General features: G+C 39.9%; 1 protein-coding gene and 1 long non-coding RNA gene across 2 annotated transcripts; one reads left to right on the top strand and one right to left on the bottom strand.

The window, feature by feature from the left end:
• Window positions 1-827: 827 nt before the first annotated feature.
• LOC140119062 (transcription factor ETV7-like) lies at window positions 828-27,031 on the bottom strand. Its single transcript, XM_072137689.1, has 7 exons — window positions 26,439-27,031; window positions 25,415-25,689; window positions 12,526-12,667; window positions 6,816-6,980; window positions 4,729-4,854; window positions 3,183-3,250; window positions 828-966 (listed from the first exon to the last, which is right to left on the bottom strand). The coding sequence occupies exons 2-6, from the start codon at window positions 25,454-25,456 to the stop codon at window positions 3,186-3,188; spliced, it is 540 nt and encodes a 179-aa protein (XP_071993790.1). The 5' UTR covers window positions 25,457-25,689; window positions 26,439-27,031; the 3' UTR covers window positions 828-966; window positions 3,183-3,185.
• On the top strand, window positions 17,449-17,950 carry LOC140116683 (uncharacterized). Its single transcript, XR_011852904.1, has 2 exons — window positions 17,449-17,531; window positions 17,629-17,950. It is a non-coding gene; the product is annotated as an uncharacterized lncRNA (long non-coding RNA).

The raw sequence follows: 27,031 nt of genomic DNA, 5'->3' as shown, positions 1-27,031 counted from the left end.
GACATTTTTCATTGAGAACCCCCCTGGGAAGACCACTGATTGAACTTGTATGTAACATTGTAATACATCAAGCACTGCTCTCTAAAACCTTTTTGTTTAAGTTGCCCATATAGGCTCGTGCATTATGGATTTTTTCACTATTCAGTGCACTTTTATAAACAGGGATAGTTAGCCAACCTGTTTGTACACCAGAGTTATCTAATGAGAGAGTAGAACAGGTAAGACCAAAGTGCTCATAAATTGGCTTCAAATGTTTTGTTCAACCTCAAAAGGAATATCTGGAGAGGAAAACTAGCATCATATGGGAGCACAGAGCTGATATCATGCTGAAATTCTTAACAATGGAGGCTGTAAACTGACATACATCCTAATGGTCTACATTTTGCTGGTACTATACCAGGAAATGGGTCATTAAGGTATGGGATTATGTACCCCCCTTCCCCAACAAAAAAATAAATAAATTTTTTTGGAAAGAAATGGGTGGAGACAACATTTTTTATTATGGAAAATGTTAATTTATTGGAAAGGGGTCCATGCCATAGATAAGAAATGAGAAGGGCCCTGCTGGGGCCCTTAAGTGAAAAAGGGGCCAATGCTGGTGATCAGAATTTAGGGATTACCATTTCTGGGGACCATTAATAAGGACAGGAGTCATATTGGCAGCTAAGAATGAGAGGGACTAATATTTCAGGAGATGCCATGCAGGAGGCAGAAATGTGAAAAATAGCTCACATTGACCTAAACTATTGGAGAATCTCTAACCAGGGTAAAGCTATACCTAATCTGCGTTTTGTAAAGTGCTTATGATTCATATGGAGAATACCTTGTGATTTCCCCAGAATGTGGCAAGCATATTTGGATCCACCACTCTGAAGATTTTCAGTTCTTCATCTTCCCACTTTATGCATGATTCATAGCGCTTGTCACTAAGAAGCTTGTGCAAATAATCCCACAAGAACCTGCAACCTAGATTTACAATAACAGACTATTGTTTTATTCAGTATAATAGATGGACTATAGCATATTGTAGTCTAGCAGCATATTGGGGCATAAGGTTTAGCTGAAAATAGACCTTAAAGGACATCTAACACCAGGATGAAGGATTGTAAACCAAGCACACTTACATGTTGGCTTGAGCGCCCTCTGACAGCATCCACTCTTCTTTTAGTTTCATATATCTTTGTTTTTACAAAAAAGGCTTTAGAATTATGCAAATAAGCCATAGGGTCTCAAGCAACAGAAATGGAGCCCTGAGCCACTCAGTGTCATTTGCATAATCTCTAAACCCGTGTAAAAATCAGGGAATAAGAAGCTAAAAGATGAGTGGAACCTGCCAGAGGGCCGCACAGAGCATGTAAGCGTGCTTGGTTTACAATCATTGATTCTGGTGGTAGATGTCCTTTAACACCTAGTTATTAAGGACATATAATGTGGATTAAGATATCCCTTTAAGGGCACTTTTAGACATACAGAGAATCATAATTATATTATCCTTTAAAAATATATGTAAACAATTGGATTAAAGATGACAAATTCATACTTCTACATGCCACTATAATACATGCCACTATAAAGTGGTTCTCTATGATTCAATCATTGATGATTTATACTGTGTTTCTTAGAAAATAAAACCTGCCCTGGAAATTAGCCCTAGCATAAGTTAGGGGAATATACAAATATGGTTTTCAGTATGGGATAAGAAAAACATTGCTTCTAAGCTATCTTGTAAGGCAGCCAAATATGTTTATCTAAACACACTTGCTGAGGTGGTCCTAAATAGCAAAGTCTCCCTAAGGGGTCTTCTTATTTCACGACCCTAGCATGACTGTTCAGCCTTCTCAGACTACAGCTGAAAATAAACCTTATTGATAGTAGCTATATCTTCTGCATTATGGCACCTTGTTCTGATGTTGTTTTAATTAACAGAATTAATATGACACAAGGATTGTTTCTAGGTGTCACAGAACCACAGATACTCACTATTAAATTCATAGTCGGGAGTGTCATTTTCATATACAGTTTCCACTCCCTATTGTAACTTCAACTGTAAATATCTCCGTATCCATGGCACCTAGAAACATCATCCGTATGTGATATTAAAGGGGAGATGCTACACTGTAGAATGAACTGTGCTTCTAGGTGCCACAATTTAAATTCTGACCCCTCTATCCCTGTAAGCTTAAAGAGAACTTGTCACCAGGGACCTAATCTTTTACTAAAGACAGATTACAAAAGACCATTACAGCTGCAGTACAAATATGTCTTTCTGCCTTCTCTAAGCATTTGCATTACAAGATAAGTATGTGTTATAACTTACGTTGCATCCTGACAGAATCATCTGTGTAGTCCTAGTGGTTGGGCTTTGGTTTGGATGCATTTTAAAAAACATTTGACCTGTCTGTGCTGCAGACTCCTCCGCTCTCAGCCCCCACCTTTGTGCTCCTGTACAGCTCCTCCCTCTCCCATTGTTGTCAGCTCACCAGGCTGTGAGCTCTGTGAAGGAGCAGGAGGAAGGAGCTGTACAGGAGCACAAAGTTGGGGGCTAGAAGCTGAGCAGTCTGCAGCACAGACAAGCCACTTGTTGTTATTTGAAATGCATCCAAACCAAAGCCCAACCCCTGAGACTACACATAGGATTTTGTCAAGGTGCAAGGTAAGTTATAACACACAATTGTATTGTAATGCAAATGCTTAGAGAAAGCACTGCATCTGTAATGGGCTTCTGTAACATTTTCTTTAGTGAAAATGAGGTCCCTGGTGACAGGTTTTCTTTAAGGAGAGGAAGGAAGAAGCAGGAGTCACAAGAAATTCACAATGGAATTCAGGATTTAGTGAGTTATGATTATGATCCAGAAAATAATGATATGGACACATTTGAATAAATGTGAATCTGTTCATGGGAAAAAAAAACAAGACATCTCCTTCTGGTAAACACAGTACTTAAGGTAGAACATCAATATTAAATCAGTGGGGACAAACACCCAACACCTCCAACAATATGCAAAAAAATAAGAGACAGAGTGCTGGGAAAAACACAGCTGGAAGTACAATATGGAAAATACAGTCCCATACATTTGAATGGCAGTTGATCTGCAGATACCCAGCTCGGCTGTTACACAATGTTGATCCACCACCAATCTGATATTGAAGAATTACTAAATTTTGATTATTTTCATATTCACCCTTTATTTTTCCATCCAGATATTTATTGCCTTTTCCAGAGCTCTCCTTCTTTTCTGCCCCTTGTGTCCTTTGGCAAAGATTGAGAGGTACATCTTGGTCATCACATACTATAACAGCCGGATGTACAGTATTTGTGGACAAGTGAGAATTTTCTGTTGTACACACAAGTAAATATGCCATTTGTTAAGACTTAAATGGGTATTCCCACGATGACAAGATTATTAAATATACTCAGGATAACAAAATAACACACTCTCTAATTCACTGTTATTAATAAAATTACAGCATTTTACAGATATAATTCCAACCTGTCCCTATCAGTTCTGGTGTACACAATTTCAATTGCCGTAGTGTAATATGCATCTCATGGATCTCATTATCTCTCATCTCTCTTTCTATGTATAAGATACTAGTAGAATGTTCAGAAGCTAAATGAAAGTGTATATAAACCTGTAGCTTGATAATCTAATCACATTGTCAGCACACAGCATCTCATAGCATTAGGGGGATCATGTAGTGTCTGCTTAGAGAATCACAGCCCATACTCTGGAATTTTACACTGACCAGCCTAGGGAGTGATAGGAGCTAAAACAGCAATACAACTGAGTAACATTGAAAAGTAAGGGGTTCAAAATTAGCTTTATTGCTTTATCCCCATCATTAGGGAATTGAAATTTGAGAATTTTCTTTCATGTGCAAACCCCTTTAATTGCTGTAATTTTGCCTTTTAAATGTGGTAATTAGGTATGGCGCATAGCTTTATATTAACATGCTGAAAAGTTGCAAAAACAAAGAAAAAAACAAAGCAAAAAAATATATACATATGTGTGCCCAGTTAAAGCCATTTAAGGCCCCTTCTACACTTGCGAGTTCGGGCCGTGTGATCCGAGCAGCACGCTTTGCGAGTGTGATGCAAGTTCATCAAATTACACTTGCGAGTGTAGATGGGGCCTAAATGGTCCGATGTGACATATGGGTCTTGATGTTTTTCTGGGGAGATCATGCCGAACATTGTGCAAGAGGAAAGTTGTAACAAGCTCGCCCTGATTCATCTACCAGTGGCCACAGCATCAAGACGTGGTAACTGACTTTTGTTGATTTGCTGAAACTTGTTGTATAAGCATGTCTGAGCAATGTGTCATATATATTTACATTGTGTGTATATTGTTTTGTTTACTGTGTCCTCTCTAGGCTATTAAATATTCAACTTGGGCTGCATGAATCCACATGTCCGTGTCCTCGGTCTAACACTATACGCTACTTGGAATGGATTACAGATCAGGCTTCAATCTAGTGAGGAATTAGTCTCTTAGGGGTCTCTCAGCTTTTCATGGTTGTGAGGGAGAGTGTTGTGCCACACAGGAGGTCAAGTTGGCCACGCTATCTCATTTGCTTGTCTCCCTGAGCCCGTGCCTTCTTGAGTCTAAACTCCCTGGGATGGCTGAATGTTACACATTACCAACTTTACTCTAAAATAATCATGGTATAAACAGCACATGTAAGCACGCAGACAAAAGCACAATATAAAAAATGTAGAAATCTCACTTGTATTTAGGTGGGTCTGAAGTTGTAGATTGAAACTTTTTCCTATATGTTGTCTGAAGATAGGTTGTCTTACCAACCCCTGCCTGTGATTCTTAATACTGTGTAGTAATTCATACAATACATCGCCTATAAAAAAGAGAGGCAGATGATTAGCTGTCACAGTGTGCTGACCTATGTCACTGCAGGCAGTAATGTCTAAAGTGCATGAATATATTTGTCAATCAGAAACTCAGAACAAAAAAAGGATTTTCTAGCATGAAGCTGTTTAAGCCCCTATTATTCCAGTGGCTTCACAATGACATGTTGTCCATCATTATGTCACTACTTGTAGTATCATATATCTATCTATATGGAGTCTTCTGAAAGTTATTTATTAGAACAGCATGCTGTACTGACTGAGCTGGACATGCATGTAAGGAGATGGCTTACTGTCTATCTTATGTGTGTGGCCAGCATTACTGTTTTCACTTCATCTCAACACATGTCTGACCGCATTTTCGTTGGGTTTCCAGCTTTTTCCGATTTGGGCCGTATTTTGCGACACAAATCGAGAACATGGCTGTCGGACAACCCAACTGATTCGGACTAAGCACGGGACCTGAGCGGTGAAGCGACACATGCAGGAAATTGGACACACGATCTTAGTGAATTGCGGCAGCTCCAAATCTTCGTCAGACAACGCACCTCGAGGATCGCGATGGGACGGTTAAGTAAATGTGCCCCAATGAGTGAAATAAGCAATTATTATTATGAGATCTAAGTTGAAGATTTGGCCACTGCGATGAGCCACCTCTCTCAAGTCAGGTCACGGGGTACACTTACATTAGGGAGTCTTCCAATTAACACCATAAATGGCACCCAACTATCCACAATGGTGTTTTTATGCTAAATCTACTCCCTAGTGCTTTCAGCACACACACAAACTGCCAGCACCCACAATTTACTTATACTAACAATTTACTCATTTGCACACACAACTCGCACTGGTAAATAACACAGAACATACGATAAGTAAATATGCTATTCTATAAAAACTTGGTAACATAAATTTCTTCAGAAACTTTAATGCTACAAGCAGATACAACAAATACAAACAGTTATGAATATATGTTCTAGATACAGGGCCGGATCATGGGGATCCCGGGGCATGTGCCCCGTGGCCCCCACCACTTGGCCCCTAAAGGGGCCCCCACCAAATGTGGGTTTATTTGGCTCCAGGCTCCCCGGGTGGCGAGCCGAATTCCGCCGATGTGCCTGACTTTTGTCTATGGCAGAACGTCTATGCCACTTCGGCTGTTTATTTCACTCCAGAACACCACATGCTGACGATACCTGCACTTTATAACCCTATTCCAACTGCACTTGAAAAAGGTTTTTTAACCCAAAATGGTTTTACCTGTTTTGGAAAATAAACTATTGTGCTAGGTTATTCTGCATCTGTTGAGTGACAATGAGTAGAGCCGTGCCGGCCCCCTCTTTTCTGTTTTCATGTAATGTGTGAACATTGGTATCAAGCTAATGTACACAGCATCTGTCAGGGTATTTGAAGTCTCTCTCTACCTGTGGAGAAACATCTCCTAAGAGGAATGTTGATTACACGTCAGGAAATGCATTTTGGTGAAGTAATATATGAGAGTATGTGGACAACAGGCAGTAAAAACATAGTAAAACTTATGTAATATTATCACAGCCCTCATTACAAAACTTACAGGATAAGTACAAGACACTAACAGGGTCAACCTGGTGGAGTTCCTGTAAAACTGCCAGGACCAAAGGGTCACAAGACCAGCCAGCAGCAGAACTTAAGAGTTCATGGCCCCCTCCATCCACCGGAAGCCAGCAGGACACAGGATGTCAAAGAAAGTTTTGAATCCTGTGCTTGCTTGTCACATGGCACACTGGTCCCTGGGTTTTACAGAAACTTTACTAGGCTATGGACTACATGGGTGATCCTATTAAGGTCTTGTATTGACCCTGGAAAAAATTTAGTGGCCAACCCTTCAATGACTGCTACATCTGTATCATTAACATAACAAAAGTTAAAAAAACATCAAGCAAACACAATGTCAACAGGGATAATGTAATACCTGAAGTAGGAGAACGGGCCTTAAAATCAAACTTTGTAAGAACACACAAAGCTCTCCCATTCAATACAAATTTACTGTCATCTGTTTTCTGTAGTGAGTATTCTTCCTCAGCCCATCGTAGCCACTGAATAACGTCATCCTTGCTCCATAGACATGGATGTATTCCTAAAATCCATAATATCATCATGGTGAGGAAGACATTATAATTATTTCAAAGACATGAAGGTATATTAACCCCTTAAGGACCAGGCCCTTTTTCGTTTTTGCGTTTTTATCTTTCACTCCCCACCTTCAAAAATCTATAACTTTTTTATTTTTCCATGTACAGAGCTGTGTGATGTCTTATTTTCTGCGTAACAAATTGCACTTCGTAGTGATGGTATTAAATATTCCATGCCATGTACTGGGAAGCGGAAAAGAAATTCTAAACGCAGTGAAAATGATGAAAAAACACCATTTCTTGTAGGCTTGGTTTGTACAGCTTTCACTGTGCGCCCCAAATGACATGTCTACTTCATTCATTGGGTCAATACGATCACGGGATACCAAATTTGTATAGATTTTATAATGTTTTCATATATTTACAAAAATTAAAACCTCCTGTACAGAAAAAAAATTCTTCATTTTACAGTGTTCTTGCGCTAATAACTTTTTCATACTTTAGTGTACAGAGCTGTGGGTGGTGTCATTTTTTGCGACTTCTGATGACGTTTTCAACGCTTTTATTTTTAGGACTGTGCGACCTTTTGATCACTTTTTATAGAATTTTTTCTATTTTTCAAAATTGCAAAAAAATGCCATTTGCGACTTCGGGCGCTATTTTCCGCTACGGGGTAAAACGCAGTGAAAAACGGTTATTATATTTTGATAGATCGAGCATTTTAGGACGCGGCAATACCTAATGTGTTTAGGATTTTTACTGTTTATTTATATTTATATCAGTTCTAGGGAAAGGGGGGTGATTTGAATTTTTATGTTTTTTTAATATAATTTTTTTTTTAACTTTTTTTTATTTATTTTTTTTACTATTTTTCAGACTCCCTAGGGTACTTTAACCCTAGGTTGTCTGATTGATCCTATCATATACTGCCATACACCAGTATGGCAGTATATGGGGATTTTGCATACCATCTATTACAATGTGCAAATCGCACACTGTAATAGATAGCCGAGATCATGACAGCCTCGGATCTTTATGTGATCCGAGGCTGTCATGACAACGGATCGCCGCTCCCTGGTGACGTCACCGGGAGTGACGATCGGAGCCAAGATGGCGGCGCCCACGCGGCGCCGGCTCTTTAATGCCTCCGGCAGCTTTGCCGGCGGCAATCAAAGGATTAACACCCGCGATCAGTGCAAGCACCGATCGCGGGTGTTAGCGACGGGCATTTGTTCATCATGAAGCAAATGCCCGGTGAGTATGAAAGGGCTCAGCCCGTGAGCCCTCTTCATACTCCCCCATGCGCAGCAAGACGTAAGGGTACGTCTTATTGCGCTATGGGGTTAAAGGAAATCTACCATCAGATTTCTACTTTAAGTATTAATGCTGTTGGGCAGATCCCAGTATTGGGAATAGAATTAAATATTTTTAGGAGTTGTGCTCCTTTATTTATTTTAGAAAATTAATTATTTTAATTTTTAAACAGCAGAGGTGTTTCAGGGTTGTAACCAGCCTCCCCAGGGCTTTGGCTATTGCAAGCCCCCCGAGGCACTTCTCTTCTGCCTTCCTACAGCTTCTGCCAAACATCTTTGAGCAGCACAAAGTACAGGCGGTCCCCTACTTAAAGGGGTTTTCCCAAAAAAAATTAGGCCCTATCCACACGTGCGCAGTAGCTACAGCCAGTGGGGTACAATTTGTGTATGCTCTCTGCATACATATGACTCATACATATGACTGTCGCACCTACATAGCGACAGTTAAAAGGGTATTATCACCTGGCCATTCACATTTAATTAAATTCATTTGCCATATGTAAACATTTCTTCAATTGGATGTTATTAAAAAAAATGTTTGTGTGTGAAGATAATTTCTCATAAATGTAGCCATGTTGTCCCTTAGAAACGAGATGGCTTCCCCGGATACGACCACCTCACATTTTGGCAGCGGTGACCAGACATGCGCTATTTAACCCTGCCTAACCATCTGTATTCAGCAATCATTACCGCAGGACGGCTGTGGGACTTGCAGTAACTCCTGGACATTTCATATACCTTTAGTTTCTTTGTGCAATCCCTCCAGCAGAGGTGGCCGTATCAAGGGACACAGTCTTGTTTCTAAGGGAATATATGACTACATTTGTAATAAATAATCTTCACACAGGAAAAGTTTTTTAACCCCTTAAGGACGCAGCCTGTTTGCAGGTTAAGGCTCAGTCCCATTTTTTAGATTCTGACCTGCGTCTCTTTATATGGTTATAACTTTTGAACACTGTTACTTATCAAAGCGATTCTGAGATTGTTTTTTCCCCACATGTTGTACTTCATTTTAGTGGTAAATTTTGGCTGATAAGTTTTGCATTTATTTACAAAAAAAAGAAAAAAATGATGAATTTCAAAATCACCGCGTTTTCAGGCAGATAGATTTACCACCTAAATAACTTGCAGAATAACATTTCCCATTTGTCTACTTTACATTTTCATAATTTTTGAAATGTTTGGATAATTTATTTTGACGTCACGCGGCCTACAAATCGAATAGCGATTTTCCGTATTTTCGGAATTGACTATTTTGGGGATAAATACTGTTTGAAATCAAATTTTACATATTTAGCAACAAAACCCCCTATATAACCAACCCATTTTCAAATCTGCACCCCTCAAACTATCAGAAACAGCATTTACAAAGATTGTTAACCCCTTGAGATCTTCATAGTAATTGAATCAAAATGGCGGTGAAATTTAGAATGGTCAAATTTTGTCGGTTATACGTTCATTTAGCCCTAAGATTTACACATTTCCAAAAGATAAAAAGAGAAAACTCACCATAAAATTTGTTCTACAATTTCTCCTGAGTGCAGCGACCCCCCACACGTGGCCGTTACTTGTGTTATGGGGGTACAGCGAGGCGCAGAAGGGAAGGAGCACCCTGCAGCTGCCAGGATTTTCGTTTTCTCGTTGCCCACTTTTGAAGGCTATAAAATTTTCGCTTTTCTGTTATTTGGGCCATGTGACGGCATTTTTTTTGCGGGATAAGATGCTTTTTCCAGTGTTAACATTTTGGGGTTGGTATCACCTATTGTTGAAAATTTAGGAACTTTTTTTGAGGTCATGAGTAGAAAAGCATCAATTCTGTACTGGATTTTTTACTTTTTTTTTTTTTCGCGTTCACCGTATAGCCTAATAATTATGGTATCTTTATTCTATGGGTCGATACGATTACGGGGATACCAGACATGAATATTTTTTCTTATGTTTTACTAAATTTGCCAAATAAAACACTAATGTGGGGAAAAATCTATCATTTTTGCATCGCCGTCTTCCAAGTGGCATAACATTGTTACGTTTTTGGCTACAGAGCTGGTTGATGGCTTGTTTTTTGTGGGACATGTTGTTCTTTGCAACAATATCATTCTGGAGTACATATGTTTTGTTGATCACTTTTTATTGCATTTTTAGTGGAATATAATAGGTAAAAATCATAATTTTTGGCGTGTTTTTTACATTTTTTTTTACGGCGTTCATCATATGGGTTCTATAGTTATTTAGTTTTATTCTATGGATTGTTACGGACGCGGTGATACTAAATATGTGGGGTTTGTGTTATGATTTAGACTTTTTTGAGCGTTATATGTCTCTTTATATGTTTTGGGGCTTATGGGCATTTTTAGTGATTTATAAAGTAATTTTTTATTGAAAAACATTATTTGTACATTTTCTTACATGATCCACCATGGGATATGAACAAGCAATCATCTGATTGCTTGTTCTTGATAATACTCTGCAATACTAATGTCACAGACACCATCTTAAAGGCAATGCCTTCAGGCTTCTCTGGGGTCCCGATCGGACCCCAGAGGAGCCAAAACAGCGATCGCCCCCCCCCCCCCCGAAAACGGTGCGGGGGGGGACGATCGTGGGGTAAAGACCCCCAGAAGGCATGTTAAATGCCGCGGTCGCGTTGACCGCGGCATTTAACGGGTTAAACACCCGCGATTGGAGCCCACTCCGACCGCGGGTGTTAGCCGGGGATGTCAGCGGTAGATTACCGCTGAAATCCCTCGGCTAACGATGCCGGTTCGGCTGCTGTACAGCCCTGAACCGGCATCGTCTCTGCGGAGTAACTGTACTGCGCTGAGCGCTATTCGCGGGACTCAGCGCAGTACAGCTATGGCGCAGAGCGGCAAGGGGTTAATAACATCTAATTGAAGAAATGTTTATATATGGCAGATTAAAGAATCTGGATGTGAATGCCCAGATGAGAATACCCCTTTAAATAAACTGTAGTTTAGTGTAGATAGTATTCTAGGATTAACTAAAGATAGATTAGGGTTTAGAAGGTCAGATCTACCTTCATAGATTTCTGATGGTCAGTTTTCCTTTAAGTAGCGAGGGCGCCATGGTAAAATTTGTCTTTTTATTGACAAAATCCTAAACATGCAAATGCCTCCCATCACAAATATCCTCCATCTCTAGAAGTAGAACCTTGCACTGATTCTTTCAGGATGGCAACCATCTTGGGATTGTGCTATTGGCTGATCCAACAAGTCAGTGTGACCTAAAGAATGAGGTTATTAGTTTTCCTGCCACTCAGAAAGTGGCTTAAACATAGAACCTCTGCTAGTGTGATGCTGGGTAAAGCAGGATTTATGACTTTTTAAATGATTGCAAAAAAGAAGTGGCAAAGTCACTCCACTACCTCTGTTGTATGTGCTGCTGTGATTATTTTAATCTTTTTCAGTTATTTTGCGATTATTTTACTGAAACATTTATTAAAGGGCTAATACCCCTTTAAATAATCTAATGTGCAGTGGAGCTCCGAAGGCAGACATAGAACTATCTCGCAAGGAGCCGCCTAATGATAAATAACCCCGAATGTTCCCAAATTTAGCCCTGGTGCCTTCCATTTCTTTTGATTATCTTTGGTATGTATTTACATCTTATTGATGGAAAGGTCAATGGGAAAAGAGTTTTTAAAGTGATCTCTTGTTTTTTAATAAAAGTAGTGTAGGTAGGATAAGTAGCAGACTTTTCTTACCCAGTTTATAGCTGCAGCTTATGGCTGAGCATTACTTTATTAAGATGTTTGGGATGTGCATGTTTAATGAAGTTCAATTTTATTAGTTAAAAAAACTATGGAATGTTGGGGTTAAACTGAATAGTGACAAATAACCCCATGTGCACCAAACATTAGTCAACTACTAGCCAGTATAATGTGACTAGAGCAGTCCAAAGAGTCATCAAGTATCATCCAGCATGGCCCTGCAATAAATATGTGATTTATTAAATCTAAGATTTACTGCCCCTGTATTCCTTGACTCCACTTAGTAAATTAATTAAATATAGTTAAATATATTAAAAAAACCCTTTGCTTATGTATAGTAATGGCATAGTAATGGCATTACACCCAAGCTACCAATATACAATACACATTTAAGGCCCGTTCCACACTTGCGAATGTGATGCGAGTTAACTACAGCATGCGTTGCGAGTGTGATGCGAGTTCATCGCATCACACTCGCAAGTGTGGAACGGGCCTTAGGCATCGACTTACTGAGACTTCCAGGAATTTTGCATATCACCTCTTCATGAGAGTCTTCATGAAAGGAACAGTGTGATTCACAATGGTTAAGTGCATCCTGATTGGTCTGAGTAGACAACGTTATGGTTTGTGGAGTGTTTGCCTTTATTTCCTCCTGCAATCAGATATAACAATTCATGAGTTTTATTACCATATGAGCAAAAAGAATGGTATGCATAAATGGTATTAGTAGGAGTGAGTAGAATAAATATTTAATGATTCAATAACATTTCTTAAAATTCTAATGACAATCCTGAGGAAAGGTCATTTATTTGTGATCATGGAGTGTGGTATACAACAGACAGCTCCATCAGTATTGTAGTGGGCATCCAGGCTTCCTTCAGGCACAGATCCTATTTAAGAGAATAGTGTCACCACATTTTTCACAAATACAATAGGTTCCAATAGAGCCCTATTAACCCCTTAACGCCGCAGCCCTTTTTTGTTTTTGTGTTTTCATTTTTCACTCCCCACCTTCAAAAATCTTTAACTTTTTTATTTTTCCATGTACACAGCTGTGTTATGGCTTATTTTCCGCGTAACAAATTACACTTCAAAATGGTTGTATTTAATATTCCATGCCATGTACTGGGAAGCGGGAAAAAATTCCAAATGCAGTGAAATTGGTAAAAAAAACGCATTTGTGCCGTATTCTTGTGGGCTTGGATTTTATGGATTTCACTCTATGCCCCAAATGACATGTCTACTTTATTCTTTGGGTCGGTACGATTACGGGTTTTCATACATTTAAAAAAATTAAAACCTCCTGTACAAAATTTTGGGGGGGATTTTGCCATCTTCGGCGCTAATAACTTTTTTATACTTTGGTGTATGAAGCTTTGGGTGGTGTAGTTTTTTGTGGATTTTGATGTCGTTTACAATGTTATCATTTTTAGGACTGTGCAACCTTTTGCACTTTTTTATAGAATTTTAAATTTTTTTTTCAAAAATGGCAAAAAAGTGCCATTTGCGACTTTGGGCGCAGTTTTCCATTACGGAGTTAAATGCAGTGAAAAAACGTTATCATATTTTGTGCTGATAGCACATTGTAATGCGTGGGTTAACCCAAAGTATCCTCGGGTCTTCGTGGGACTCGAGGCAACCATAGCGACAGATCGCCACTCCCCGATGACGTCACGGGGAGCGAAAATCCTCGAAAAGATGGCAGCGCCCATGCGCCGGCAGCTTTGCCGGCGGCGATCAGCAGGGAAACGCCCGCGATCGGTGCTGGCACTGATCGCGGGTGTTACCGGTAAACCTTTGCTGCAATATGCACCGGGACCCGGCATGTGACGTAATACTACGTCACATGTTGGTAAGGGGTTAGCTAATTGACACACTCCATGGGAGCTGCTGTGATTTCATGAGACCAGATATATGCATGGGGTACAGTTTGCTAATATTAGGAGGCTAAAGGATAATGTCACCCTAGTCACTTGACATTACTAGTCAAATGCTGAGAAGGTATGGAGAGGAGCTATTGGATTCAGCTCAAGGAGGCCACATTCTAACAGGCACACCTGTGGGCCCTCCTGTGTCCCTGGTGCTCAACTGCAGTATGGCTTACCGCTTCTCACTCCAGCGTCCGTCCCCATGCTCCGGTGGGCACATCCAGCCTCCTAGGGCGCACAGACGCTGGATTACAAAGATTTAAAGGTCCAGAGCGCCAATGATTGGCACTGGCAGGCCACCCTCCTTGTTAAATATCCAGCCCCTTCCAGTGTCCCCTGCCGGATCTTTGTGCCTCTGAGAAAGCGTTTCCATTTTTCCTGTGTGATTCCCATTGTGACCTCCTGCTACGTTCCTGGCTCTGATCCCGGGCTGCCTGTCCTGACCACACGATATATATATATATATATATATATGCTTTTTTTCAAACTAATAAAAAGTACTACAGCCACAGTCATTTGTCAGTAAAAATGAAACACATGCACAATGGATACCTCCGAACTGTACATAACAGATAATATAAAATTTACATTGATATCTAGGGATTTTTAACTGATAGGTTAAACCTCTGTTCCTTACTTTTTTTAACGTAGGTTTGAATGGTAGTGTGAACTGAGGCTAAGGTGCAGTCACATGAGCCCAAGGGGGCTGGCTTCAACCCAGCACCTGGTGTCTTGCATTTCAACAATTCTATACACCGGGTGCTATGTTTCCATGAAAATATACATGATCAGGCCAAGCCCCGTCCCTTTGCACTTGTATTGCTTTTCTAAACGCAATGCAAGCGACGTATGTGGCCGCACCCTTAGAAGATGGTCTGCAAAGTTCTTCAGTTACAAGTTCTTATATCTTATCCAATTGACTGAATCTGCCACAGATGGACTCCAATTAAGATGTATAAACATGTCATTGATGGTCAAGAGAAATGGAAGGAACCAGGGCTAAATTTTGAGTGTCATAGAAGAGAAAATGGAATATCCAGCCAGTTCCGGGACATTGAAAAATTCTTTATTGAGGCATATGTTTAAAATCCACAGCAGGGAATAAACGCCGACGCGTTTCGGACGGAGTTTATTCCCTGCTGTGGATTTTAAACATATGCCTCAATAAAGAATTTTTCAATGTCCCGGAACTGGCTGGATATTCCATTTTCTCTTCTATGACACTTCGCCCATACGGAGGGGCAATCCGTGCCATATAAGGACACTCATGCTGGAAGGTGAGCTGATTCCCCAATCATATTCCTAAATTTTGAGTGACATAACAAAGTGTCTAAATGTTAGGTACAGCTTCTTTATGGATTTTTTAAAATAAAATTCTAAAATTATTTAACATTCTCTAGTGATGGGGTAGAAACTCCACAGCAGATAAAAAGCAGCATAGATGCAATGAAAATTCTATTTATTCATACAAAGAAGCAGAGTTTCAACTGGTCACTGCAGCCCTTCTGCAGCTGACATCAGTGTGAGGTTCATGCAGCGGCTTCCAAACATGATGGCCACCACACTAAGCACTACAGTGACAATGCAACTGCAAGTCCCTGGCTATGCATCCTGTTTACAAAAATCCACCAGATTAAAGTCTTCTTAATTTCACTTTCGACTTTACAATGTAGAAGATGTTCTCATGAAAACATGAAGTGATTCTTACAAAAAAACCCAATAAGAATAATTGTCCTCTGTGATCCATCATCATCAAAACTAAAGTGCTGATAAAGAGTTAAACTGTGTAAATTAGCGTACAATATTTAGCAGATAAATGTTAGTGGTACAGTGTATATTACAAAAAATGGTACAGTGTATATATACAAAAAACTGCCTGTCTAACATGTTATGCAAAAACCCCCTATTGTGTTATAGAAAATATAACAGATATATTAATATATATATATATATATATATATATATATATATATATATATATATATATATAATCAGATTATATTAGGTCAAAGAAGAAACATGAATGTTTTTGTCTTATGGAATATTTGTTCTTATATCTGATTTGGCAAATGGGATAAACAATCCTCAGCGCAGGCCATCAATATTATATTTGAGAAAGCAGGGCCGTATTTGCCACTAAGCACTGGGGGCATGGTGACCCGCTGTGGTTTGGGCAGCCAGGTGCCTTCTCCACACATTACCTGCGGGTGAAATCTGGCTGAAGTGGCAGCTTCCACCCCATACCTGAGGCACCGGAGCATGGGAGCTGAGAGCTCACTATCAATTGCACAGACCCCGAGCCTGAGGTTTGTGTCATCGTAGCTGCAGTGTAGGTGATGTGTGATGACACGTTTGCCTGCACCTGGTCAAGGACCTATTGCCAGAACTGACCAGGCGCAGGCTGATGTCATCATCCCTCAATTGCGCCGGAGCTCTGAAGAAGATGCCATGAGGAGCTTGATAAGTATGTTTTTATTTAATTATTGGCTATTGAGCCAATTGTGACTGCTGAGGCATGAAGGTGGCACTGGCTAGTGAGGCATGGGGGCAGCACTGTGACTATATGAGGGCAGCACTGGCTACTGGGGCATGGGGCCAGCACTGTGACTACTTGGGGGAAGCACTGTGACTATATGGGGCAGCACTAATAATAATAATTTTTTATATAACGCCATCACATTCCATAGCACTTCTGGAGAACATATACAAATAAAATAAAACATTACAGAGTAATAACAGTCATATGAAACAATCGGAGTGAGGGCCCCGCTCGCAATATCTTACAGTATATGAAGATTAGGGGGTGACACAAGAGGCACAAGATATTGTGTATAATGGTCCAACCATTCTTCATAAGAGAATGGAATAAAAAAATGTAATAAATAAAAATGCTGCTGCTTGAACCAGTCATCAGCTGCCATCTTATATACAAAGTTTAATGGAATTGCAGAAAAGCATGGAGCTTGATAACTTGCGTTTGCAGATAACAGATGGGAGGAGCACACAGAATTGGTTAATAAAAAGAATGATAAAGTTGCATGCAGTTAGGGAGTGTGATAGGTTTTAAGAGCAAGTTTGAAGCACTGTGACAAATTAGGGGCAACATTGGCTACTGGGTCATGGGGGCAGCTCTGTGACTACTGGGGCATGGGGGACAGCACTGTGACTACTTGGGGGCAGTTCTGATAACTGGGTCATGAAGGTAGCACTGTGACTACTTGGTGGCAGCACTGTAACTACTTTGCCCTGTGACTACTGGCCACTGGAACATCATTGGCTACTGCGAGAAACACTGTGACTATGGGGGCAGCAGCATGACTACTTTGGGACAGTCTTTGGGGGCAACAAAGGCTACTGGGGAAGAGTGCTGTAACTATTGCCATTGTAGGGGCATAACTGTGTTATCTAGGGGAACAACAGAACACTAATAAATTTGTCATAAGAAGGTGGAGGAGATGATGATAAAATGAGGAATCTTACTTTTTTAGCTGAACCTATCTTTACAGCTGAGTTCCAGTGGAAAGAAGCTTACATAACCTGCACATAGAAGAAGAAAAAAGAGAATACCTTTGACCAAAGAAGTAATGTGTGAGTTGCTGGATTTACAGTAAAGTGCTGTGATAAGAATATGAGAAGTTGATGATGAAGTGAGGAACCTAAAATTTTTGTGTTGCTAATTCTGCAGAGAAATGACTTGTGGCTGGAAGAAGCTGAAAAGGTAGAAGAGTAAGATGAAAGAGTCTACTGCAATCAGACATCATTGAATTTATAGTGCTGGCATTACACGAGTTCACAATTCTTCTCAAAACGCAATAGCTGGTTTTCAGTTGTGTTTTTCTGCATTGGACTGGGTTGTGGTGCTGCATATATTTACTGAAGTGGGTTCAGGTGCTGTATTTATGTACTGAACTGTACTGTATTTATGTACTGAACAGAATGGAGAAAAACTCAGATGAATATGATAAATGTCACTTGGGATCTTCTAAGAAGGACACAAACAGAATAAAGAGAGGAACATGTAAGTAAAAAAATTGTAAAGCGTAATATAGGAGGAAACAGCAGAAGACTGGTAGAGGTTATCTAATCTAGTATGGACTTGGACAAACGCAGCCCTGGATTATAGACCTCATCAACTCACATACCAGATGAACTTTACTTCAAATCCCAATATCATAGAAAATGTTATCAAGCTTTCTGAGACATAATTCTGGAGTAAAAACGGTATGAAATGCCTCACGCCATATTTATTACAGGGTTTTGACCATTTCAAGCACTTTTTTGAATGTGCCCTCCAAAAATTTAAGTTGTTGTGTAAAAAAGATTATTATTTTTGTGCCGCAAACTAGTCCAACTAATGGTGGAAAGTATAACTTGCCAGTCTTAAACTAGTCCAGATTTACCATCCACCATCAGACGAAGGGATAAATCTGGTGCAGCAGAAGACTATGTACTATACTGGTCTGATGTGCAATATGTTCTGGGGGCTATTCATCAAATGTGGCGCAGGGTCTGTGCTTGTGGTGAACGAATTGTGCAGTAATTTACACTTGGATTTTAGATAGTGGTGCAAGGTGGAGAATAACGACCAAATAGGTTCTGAACTGTCTTCACGTTCATGAAGGTGAAATAGAACTTAGTAGATCAGCTTTTAGCAGCAAAAATTGCGCAAAGAAAAGTGTTGGATTTATTTAACACAAAACTGCCATTGGCAGAAAGAAGGTACCCATATCAGGACAAAAAAAATGTGATAATCTAAAATGTCACTTTTATTATTCAAAGCTATAAAATGATAGCAGTATTGCTACTGAGTATTAGCACGACCCCTGATGAAGCCAGTTCTTTGGCGAAACATGTCGGGGGGGCTAATGTCAGTAACTTTTTAACTAGCAGCGCGCTGAGGCTCCTGGTACTATACCTTCTATATAGCTTCGCATACCTCCAGGGATAGTAGTGTGTGGACAGGTTGGCTGTGGTTAACCCCGCGTGATATCTTGAGCAGAGGGCTAGATGTGAGTTTGTGCTGCGGTGCATGCCTAAACCAGGGTTGCTGGAGATTTACTATTTTATCTAATAAGAAACTGAGCAGCAGTCTTTGGTATATAATTGGGATCAAATATGATCTCATGTTACAGAATTTGATTCATGGATTTAAATGATAATAATCCATTGCATACTGCATCAAAATATCAAAACTGCCAACTCTGATCACTCGAGATTGCTTCTCTAGCCCTTTGTTCTTTGTGATAGCAATTGTATTCACCCACTTAGGGAGTTTATTGCCTTATTACCACTAGGGTTTAATACTCCACTGCCCACGCTATATATGCTATTCAGGTTAGCTTTCTATATCATTAATAATTATTCTATCCTAGAGCTGTGAACCTCGGTCATTTGTGTTTTTAAACACTTCTCAGTTGAGCACCCAGTAGCAATACTACTATCATTTTATATCTCTGAATAATAAAAGTAACGTTTTAAATTATCACATTTTTTTGTCCGGATACGGGTAACTTCTTTCTGCCAATGGCAGTATTGTGTAAAATCTAGCCAAAACTCCTCACATTAGGTCAGTTTTTTTAAAATATGAAGAAAAGTGTTGGGAACCTGGAAGCGCAGGAAAGGTGTCAGGATTACTAGGCTGCAACCAAATTTAGCAACCAAAAAAAAAAGGTGCAAATGTTGGAAAAGGAGCAACATTGTGGTGCCAACACACTGCATACAAGCCCTGATATAGGCGCAATTCCTGGCACATTGGACCAGGGCAGAGTTAGACTAGACCCATCTTCTTCTGTGCCAGATTTATCACTGCCTCTGATGCTGGATTATAAATCTGGCGTAGTATAAGGCTATTGAGTCTTACTTTGAACCAAGAGTTGTTCTAGTTTACTGCAACTTAATTTTTTTGTGCATTGTTTGCCTCGAGGTCACACCCCTTTTCAGAGGCCACTCCACTTTTCAGTGGCCACACCTCTTTGTTGTACTAGTCAGATCTATGGATGAAACTACAGCACAGAGTTCATAGAAGGAGCCTACTGAATCTTTAGGATGTGAAAAGTATATGTTTAGTAGAATGGCCCAGAATTACACAGTTGCAGATCAAAGAGGTGCAGAGGAACGTGTGTTGCAAGTGTCAGCCTGGTGTTGCAAGTAGCAAAGAAGTGTCAACAAGTTCTTTTAGTCTTTGGGTATCTTGTTGCCTTATGTAACAATTACACAAGTTACTTCATCTGAGAAATTATGGCTGCCAAGATTATCACTCTGAGTAAATTTGTTCAGTGCACTATATCCCTGAGTGAGGAATCATTTGGTGGCCCTGAGCCCTTCCAACCCTCACCCAGATGCCTAGGGTTTATTAGGAGAGAGACCATCAGTTATTCATTTAAGTCAGATATATGCATTATGCAAGTCTAATAAATAATGTTAGCATCTTCCCATGCAACTCTATAGCAATATCAGGGGTGTAACTACAGAGGGAGCAGGGATAGAAGCTGCTACGGGGCCCACATTATCAGGGGGGCCCGGCCACCTGCCCTGCCACACTAAAGAATGGGAGATGTTCAACACCATATACATATTATGCTGCCCAATGTACAGCATAATGTGTATGTAACAGTGCACATCTTCCACAGTACAGCAGGCAGCTCAGATAAGAAATTAGGGATAAAGGGATAGCAAGACTAGGAATCTCTACTCTCTATTCTCTGCCATCTACTTTCCTGTGTAGTCTGCAGCTACTAGGCACTGGGATAAGAAGACTGACTGACAGTGCATATACACAAGTTTGGCGTAAAAAAGGGGCAAGAAATCACAAAGGTTTTTTTTTTTCAATTTTTTTAAAGTAAAAAAATTGCATGGGCCTTTGCCCGTCACTCAGAAATAGTGTTTTTTTTTTTTAAATAATCACAAAAAAAATAATGTTGCGATTAGTTTACTCTACTTGTGATTATTTAAAAAAAAATCCCAGAAAGACTCATTAAAGGGACAACGCCACTTTAATCAATCTTAAAAGCAGAAGAGCTCCATAGAACTATCGCAAATATCATTATATATATGTGTAAAACTGTATGTTAGTATGTATGTAATGTGACTGTAATGTGTATATGTTACATATTTGTGTATATATAATGTGTATATGCTGTATCTCTGCATATGATACTATATGTATGTGTGTATATACTGTATGTGTATCTAAATGTGAGTTTTATACTATATGCTGTGTATGTGTGTTTATATGATGTGTATAGCTGTGTATGGTGTGTCTATATGTTCTATGTGTGTGTATATAATGCAAGGTGTGTGTATAGACTGTATGTATGTGTATGTTTATATAATGTGTGTTTATGATGTATGCGTGTATATGGTGTGTTAATACTGTATACATGTGAATATATGGTATGCATATACTGTATGTGTAAAAATATAATATGTATATATATACTACTGCATATGTGTGTGTATGTGATGTGTATATACTGTATGTATGAGTCTATAAATATTTATCAGTGTATATCAGTGCATAAATGTGGAAAAAATGAAACAGCACAATCAAAAAACTAATGGATAGGGTGCTATCCTTAAAGGACATCTGTCATCAGGTCTCTGTCACTATTTCTGTTACCTCTACCTGTTGGAGCAGCTCACAAGGATCCATCCCAGCCTTTATGTAGTCAATTCATACATTAATTATTATAAAATCATATTTTCTTCATTATGTAAATGAGGCTGGTCACATGGTCAGAGGCAGCGATGTCACCCCTGTTACCCCTCCCCTCTCCTCCCTCTGCTCATGTCTGTGTGTAATGTATAGTAAAGCATTGCTAGTGTCTGTGCTTTATCTGCTGACATGCTACAAAAAAACATCAGCTACAGATGTACCTGACATGTATAACATGGCTGCCTGAAGCTGTTATATCTCTCCTATACACACAGAGGCAGCAGGGGGCGCCAGCACCAGAAAGCACGTGGAGGAGCCATTACACCATTATACCTCACATCATGATACAGGCTGTCAGTCATGTGTATAGGAGTATCTCATACACTCAGGCTGCAGGGGGCGCTAGAACCAGGAAGTACATAGAGGAGCCATTACAACATTGTACCTCCCATCATTATACAGAGTGTCAGTCGAGCACTGGTGGGTGTGGCTGTACCTCCCACTCATGAATAAGCTGGACAGCTTGAATATGATAATGAGTCATTGGACATTTCACAGGTCATTTGCATACAGCTTTAGGACCTCATTGCTTAAGTTTACAGGCATGTAGAGGGACAATGAAGGGATAGAGGTAAAGCTTTCTAATGGCAGTTTATGAAAATATATTTAGTTTAGGGGGTTAATTTGCCTGACGGGTTCTCTTTAAGCCTAACCCAAAGTGCCAAATGTAATCCAAAAAAGGTAGAACTCCATATATATTTATATGGGGGCCAGATTGTGCTTATTCTAGGGGGGCTGTATATATTTATATGGGGGGCCATATTCTGTTTATTCTGGGGGGCTGTATATATTTATATGGGGGACCATTCTTATTTTCCTATGGGGGGGGGGGTTGTGTATATTTATATGGGGCCGGATTTTGTTTATACTGTCACATGTAACATAATAACAGGGTGGGATAGATTGGATATATTAGTTATAGGATACAGATTACTTTGCATCATGTAAAACAAATGTTGGGGGGGGTCTGTATTAATAAATTAGGGGTGTTGTATATTGATTGGTGGCTGTGCATGCTATAATTCCAGTAGATATATATATATATATATATATATATACATATATATATATATATATATATATATATACACTCACCGGCCACTTTATTAGGTACACCTGTCCAACTGCTCGTTAACACTTAATTTCTAATCAGCCAATCACATGGCGGCAACTCAGTGCATTTAGGCATGTAGACATGGTCAAGACAATCTCCTGCAGTTCAAACCGAGCATCAGTATGGGGAAGAAAGGTGATTTGAGTCCCTTTGAACGTGACATGGTTGTTGGTGCCAGAAGGGCTGGTCTGAGTATTTCAGAAACTGCTCATCTACTGGGATTTTCACGCACAACCATTTCTAGGGTTTACAGAGAATGGTCCGAAAAAGAAAAAACATCGAGTGAGCGGCAGTTCTGTGGGCGGAAATGCCTTGTTGATGCCAGAGTTCAGAGGAGAATGGGCAGACAGGTTCTAGCTGATAGAAAGGCAACAGTGACTCAAATCGCCACCCGTTACAACCAAGGTAGGCAGTAGAGCATCTCTGAACGCACAGTACGTCGAACTTCGAGGCAGATGGGCTACAGCAGCAGAAGACCACACTGGGTGCCACTCCTTTCAGCTAAGAACAGGAAACTGAGGCTACAATTTGCACAAGCTCATCGAAATTGGACAGTAGAAGATTGGAAAAACGTTGCCTGGTCTGATGAGTCTCGATTTCTGCTGCGGCAATCGGATGGTAAGGTCAGAATTTGGCGTCAACAACATGAAAGCATGGATCCATCCTGCCTTGTATCAACGGTTCAGGCTGGTGGTGGTGGTGTCATGGTGTGGGGAATATTTTCTTGGCACTCTTTGGGCCCCTTGGTACCAAGTGAGCATCGTTGCAACGCCACAGCCTACCTGAGTATTGTTGCTGACCATGTCCATCCCTTTATGACCACAATGTACCCAACATCTGATGGCTACTTTCAGCAGGATAATGCGCCATGTCATAAAGCTGGAATCATCTCAAACTGGTTTCTTGAACACGACAATGAGTTCACTGTACTCAAATGGCTTCCACAGTCACCAGATCTCAATCCAATAGAGCATCTTTGGGATGTGGTGGAACGGGAGATTCGCATCATGGATGTGCAGCCGACAAATCTGCGGCAACTGTGTGATGCCATCATGTCAATATGGACCAAAATCTCTGAGGAATGCTTCCAGCACCTTGTTGAATCTATGCCACGAAGAATTGAGGCAGTTCTGAAGGCAAAAGGGGGTCAACTCGTTACAAGCATGGTGTACCTAATAAAGTGGCCGGTGAGTGTATATATATATATATATGAAGGGATGTTTTATATGTGTGGATCATGTGGTCAGTTGTGTTGTGAGGGGTATATGTCTTTTAGGAGCACAGTGTTGTTATCCAGGAGACTTTATACTGCAAGTGACTGTGGTATTTCAGTCATATGATGGAGATGCTGCACGTAGCTGAAGACATCCGGCCGCGAATTCAGCTGTGATACGTCATGGATTGGAGAACCTGGAATAAAGTCCTCCTGATGGAAGAGATTGTCATCTATTAGGTACTAGATGCCACTAATGACCCTCAGAACCCTTAGTCAGTCACACAGTGTCAGCAAATGATACAGTGACTCATATTGAGGACCTTTCAGCAAGTCCATTTACTCTCTATCTCTTGGCATCTTCTTTTGCTCCACTGATTTTGACATATTTGGAATTTTCTTTGCAGTCTATACTGCTCTCAGTATTTTTAGCTCTCTACTGTCAGATGACCAGTGCTTAGTTGTCTGCTCCACCCAACTGGCTGTACATAGCATAACTAGCATTGGTTATTAAAACTACCCTAAAAGGCTGTAAGATGGGTGCTTGTAGTGCAGGCAGCCTGGAATCTCCCATTACAATGTAGAGAGCCAAAACTATTGTCAATCATCAAAATGGATGGAGACAAAATGGATTCTTTTGTAATGGGATTTTTTTAGATGTTTCAAAATGGTTATGAATAGTTATAAACAGTACCAGCATTGCTGAGGGAGAGTAGAGTAGACTCTGAGCTATCTTAAGGAACTTCACAAGTTGGAATGAACTGTTAATGGATTGACCAGATTTTGTAGCCATTAATCAATTTCAAGAACTGCCATAGGAAGTAATGTGGGAATAAATCATATTTACATTGCCTGCAAGTACTTTTTTTAGACTAAGAATAAAGTAAAAAAACAAAACAAAACATAGATTTTAACATATAATAAAAGCATAGAAACTACATGTTCCAAAAACGATGGTGAAAAAGTTTATATTGTTAGCAATAATCTCCGCCTACAAAGTATAGCGTGCATAGTATACATGCAATCCACCATTTAATCACATTGTAACTAACATGTATATACAAGTTATGATGTTAAAAATTTAGATATTATTGCTCATATTTTATATTAACATGATGGGTTATATATTCTCCAAATTAGTTCTGTGTAACTCAATTACCGAATATTGTACAATTCATTCACCAGGGGTTGTACCTTGAGGGGGTGCAGAGGATGTGGTCACAATCGGGCCCAAGAGGCTTTGGGGGCCCATAAGGTCTCACTTTCCCATATGAGAAGACCGGTACTATGAACCATACATAGCCAGGGGGGCCCTTCAGTGTCAAGTTACCCAACTGTCATTCACCCCCTATGTCAGTGCTGCCTATAATGTATTGCATGTCCACCTTAATTTATACAATTAACAGAACGATTATGTGCCAACTACATACCTGATGGTCAGATGTGGTTTGGTGATTGCCCAACATTGACATATCCACAATAGAGGAAATAAAACTTCCTAATCTGATGAAAGTATGTTTTCTTCCAAGTATCTCTTGGTATTATATGTAAAATCACTGTAACTTCCAGAACATCAGTTTTTCTGGTCTACAACGAACCTTCAATGCCCAAGATAGCGTAGATGTTATAATCCTGCATGTAAACGGCTGTGTCATTTCTGGACGGAGATTACAAAATGAAAGTAATGTTTCCTTGTTCTTAGTGACTGTTCAGAAGAAAGTGAAAGTGACATTGAATCTTCCAAGCAAGGAAGTAAAAAAGATAAAAATAATCATGACCCTTAATAATCATTATCTATTCTAAAGACAGAATAGATAATCTACAGAGAGACTAGATCTGTTCTGAAAATATGCTAATTAGTATAACAAATATATAATATATTACAAAATGGTCACAAAGTTTCACTCTGTTCCAAAGTGGAAATGTCTCCCTGTGACAAACCTCATTATCTATTATCTTGGCTAATGCAAGCTTTTAGGCTGTATACAAACTTTTTAAACTACTTTTTTTCATAAATCAACTATAAAGTGCAGATGATAATGTTACTTTTTTTCTGTCCCCTTTACCCTTGCATTGATAATAATATTGAAAACCACTTATTAAAGGGAACCTGTCACCACATATTTGCATATACCGCTAGTGACATGTTCCTATAGAGCCCTATTAACAAACTGACAGCCTTCTTTTAGCCAAAATTGTTTCCCTCACATCCCTATTAAATCAACTTTATCTTACTGTATATACTAGAGTATAAGCTGAGGTCCCTAATTTTACCGCCAAAAATTTGGAAAACACAGCCTCCCCTGTATATAGCCTGCCAGCCCCCTGTAGTATAAAGCTAGCCCCCTGTACTAGCCAGCCCCCTGTAGTATACAGTACATAAACTAGTGGTTTATTAGATCATTGTAGTGTTACCGGTAACAATGTTAATACCAATTATGCTGATACTCTTACCAGTGCTGTTACTCCATCTGCTTCCATGCCTTGTATGCACCGGACAAGGAGTCCACAGGGTGGATTAGTACTTTTAGGAACGTGCTTGTATTTTACAGTAAGGGGTTTGAGAACGGAAAAAAAAAGTAACCCCTCACATCATTCCTAGCACCCACACCAAGAGCTCCCACCTTTACAAGGGCAGTACCAAATTCTATGCCCCATTGTACACAACCCTCTTCCCCCCCTTTCTGACGCATCTCCTCCTTTTGCAGGATTCATCAGAGGGACAACTGTGAAAATGCTAAATTTGAATAGAGGGGCCACTTCCATTAAGGAAAGCCCCTGGGGTGTAAGTAGAGGTTAACCTAAGTTACAGGTCACCCACCAGGTATCCTGTGCGGAAGCCCACACTCAGATCCCTATGTGGTCCTATAGAGATCTGGGCCACTATTGATTGCTGGGATAAATCTGAAAAAAAAAAAAGCCATGCCCCCCCTTAAGTAACCAATTTACACTCAGGCACTACAGCCGTGTCTATTCCAGTATCACACGCTGTAGTGAAACGCTGGCTGCATATCTGGTCACATGTGCTAGATCACAGGGGGAGGTGA

The sequence above is a fragment of the Engystomops pustulosus genome, chromosome 2 (genome assembly GCF_040894005.1).
Source record: "Engystomops pustulosus chromosome 2, aEngPut4.maternal, whole genome shotgun sequence".
Lineage (NCBI taxonomy): Eukaryota > Metazoa > Chordata > Amphibia > Anura > Leptodactylidae > Engystomops > Engystomops pustulosus.
This window is presented reverse-complemented; position numbering and strand designations above follow the sequence as displayed.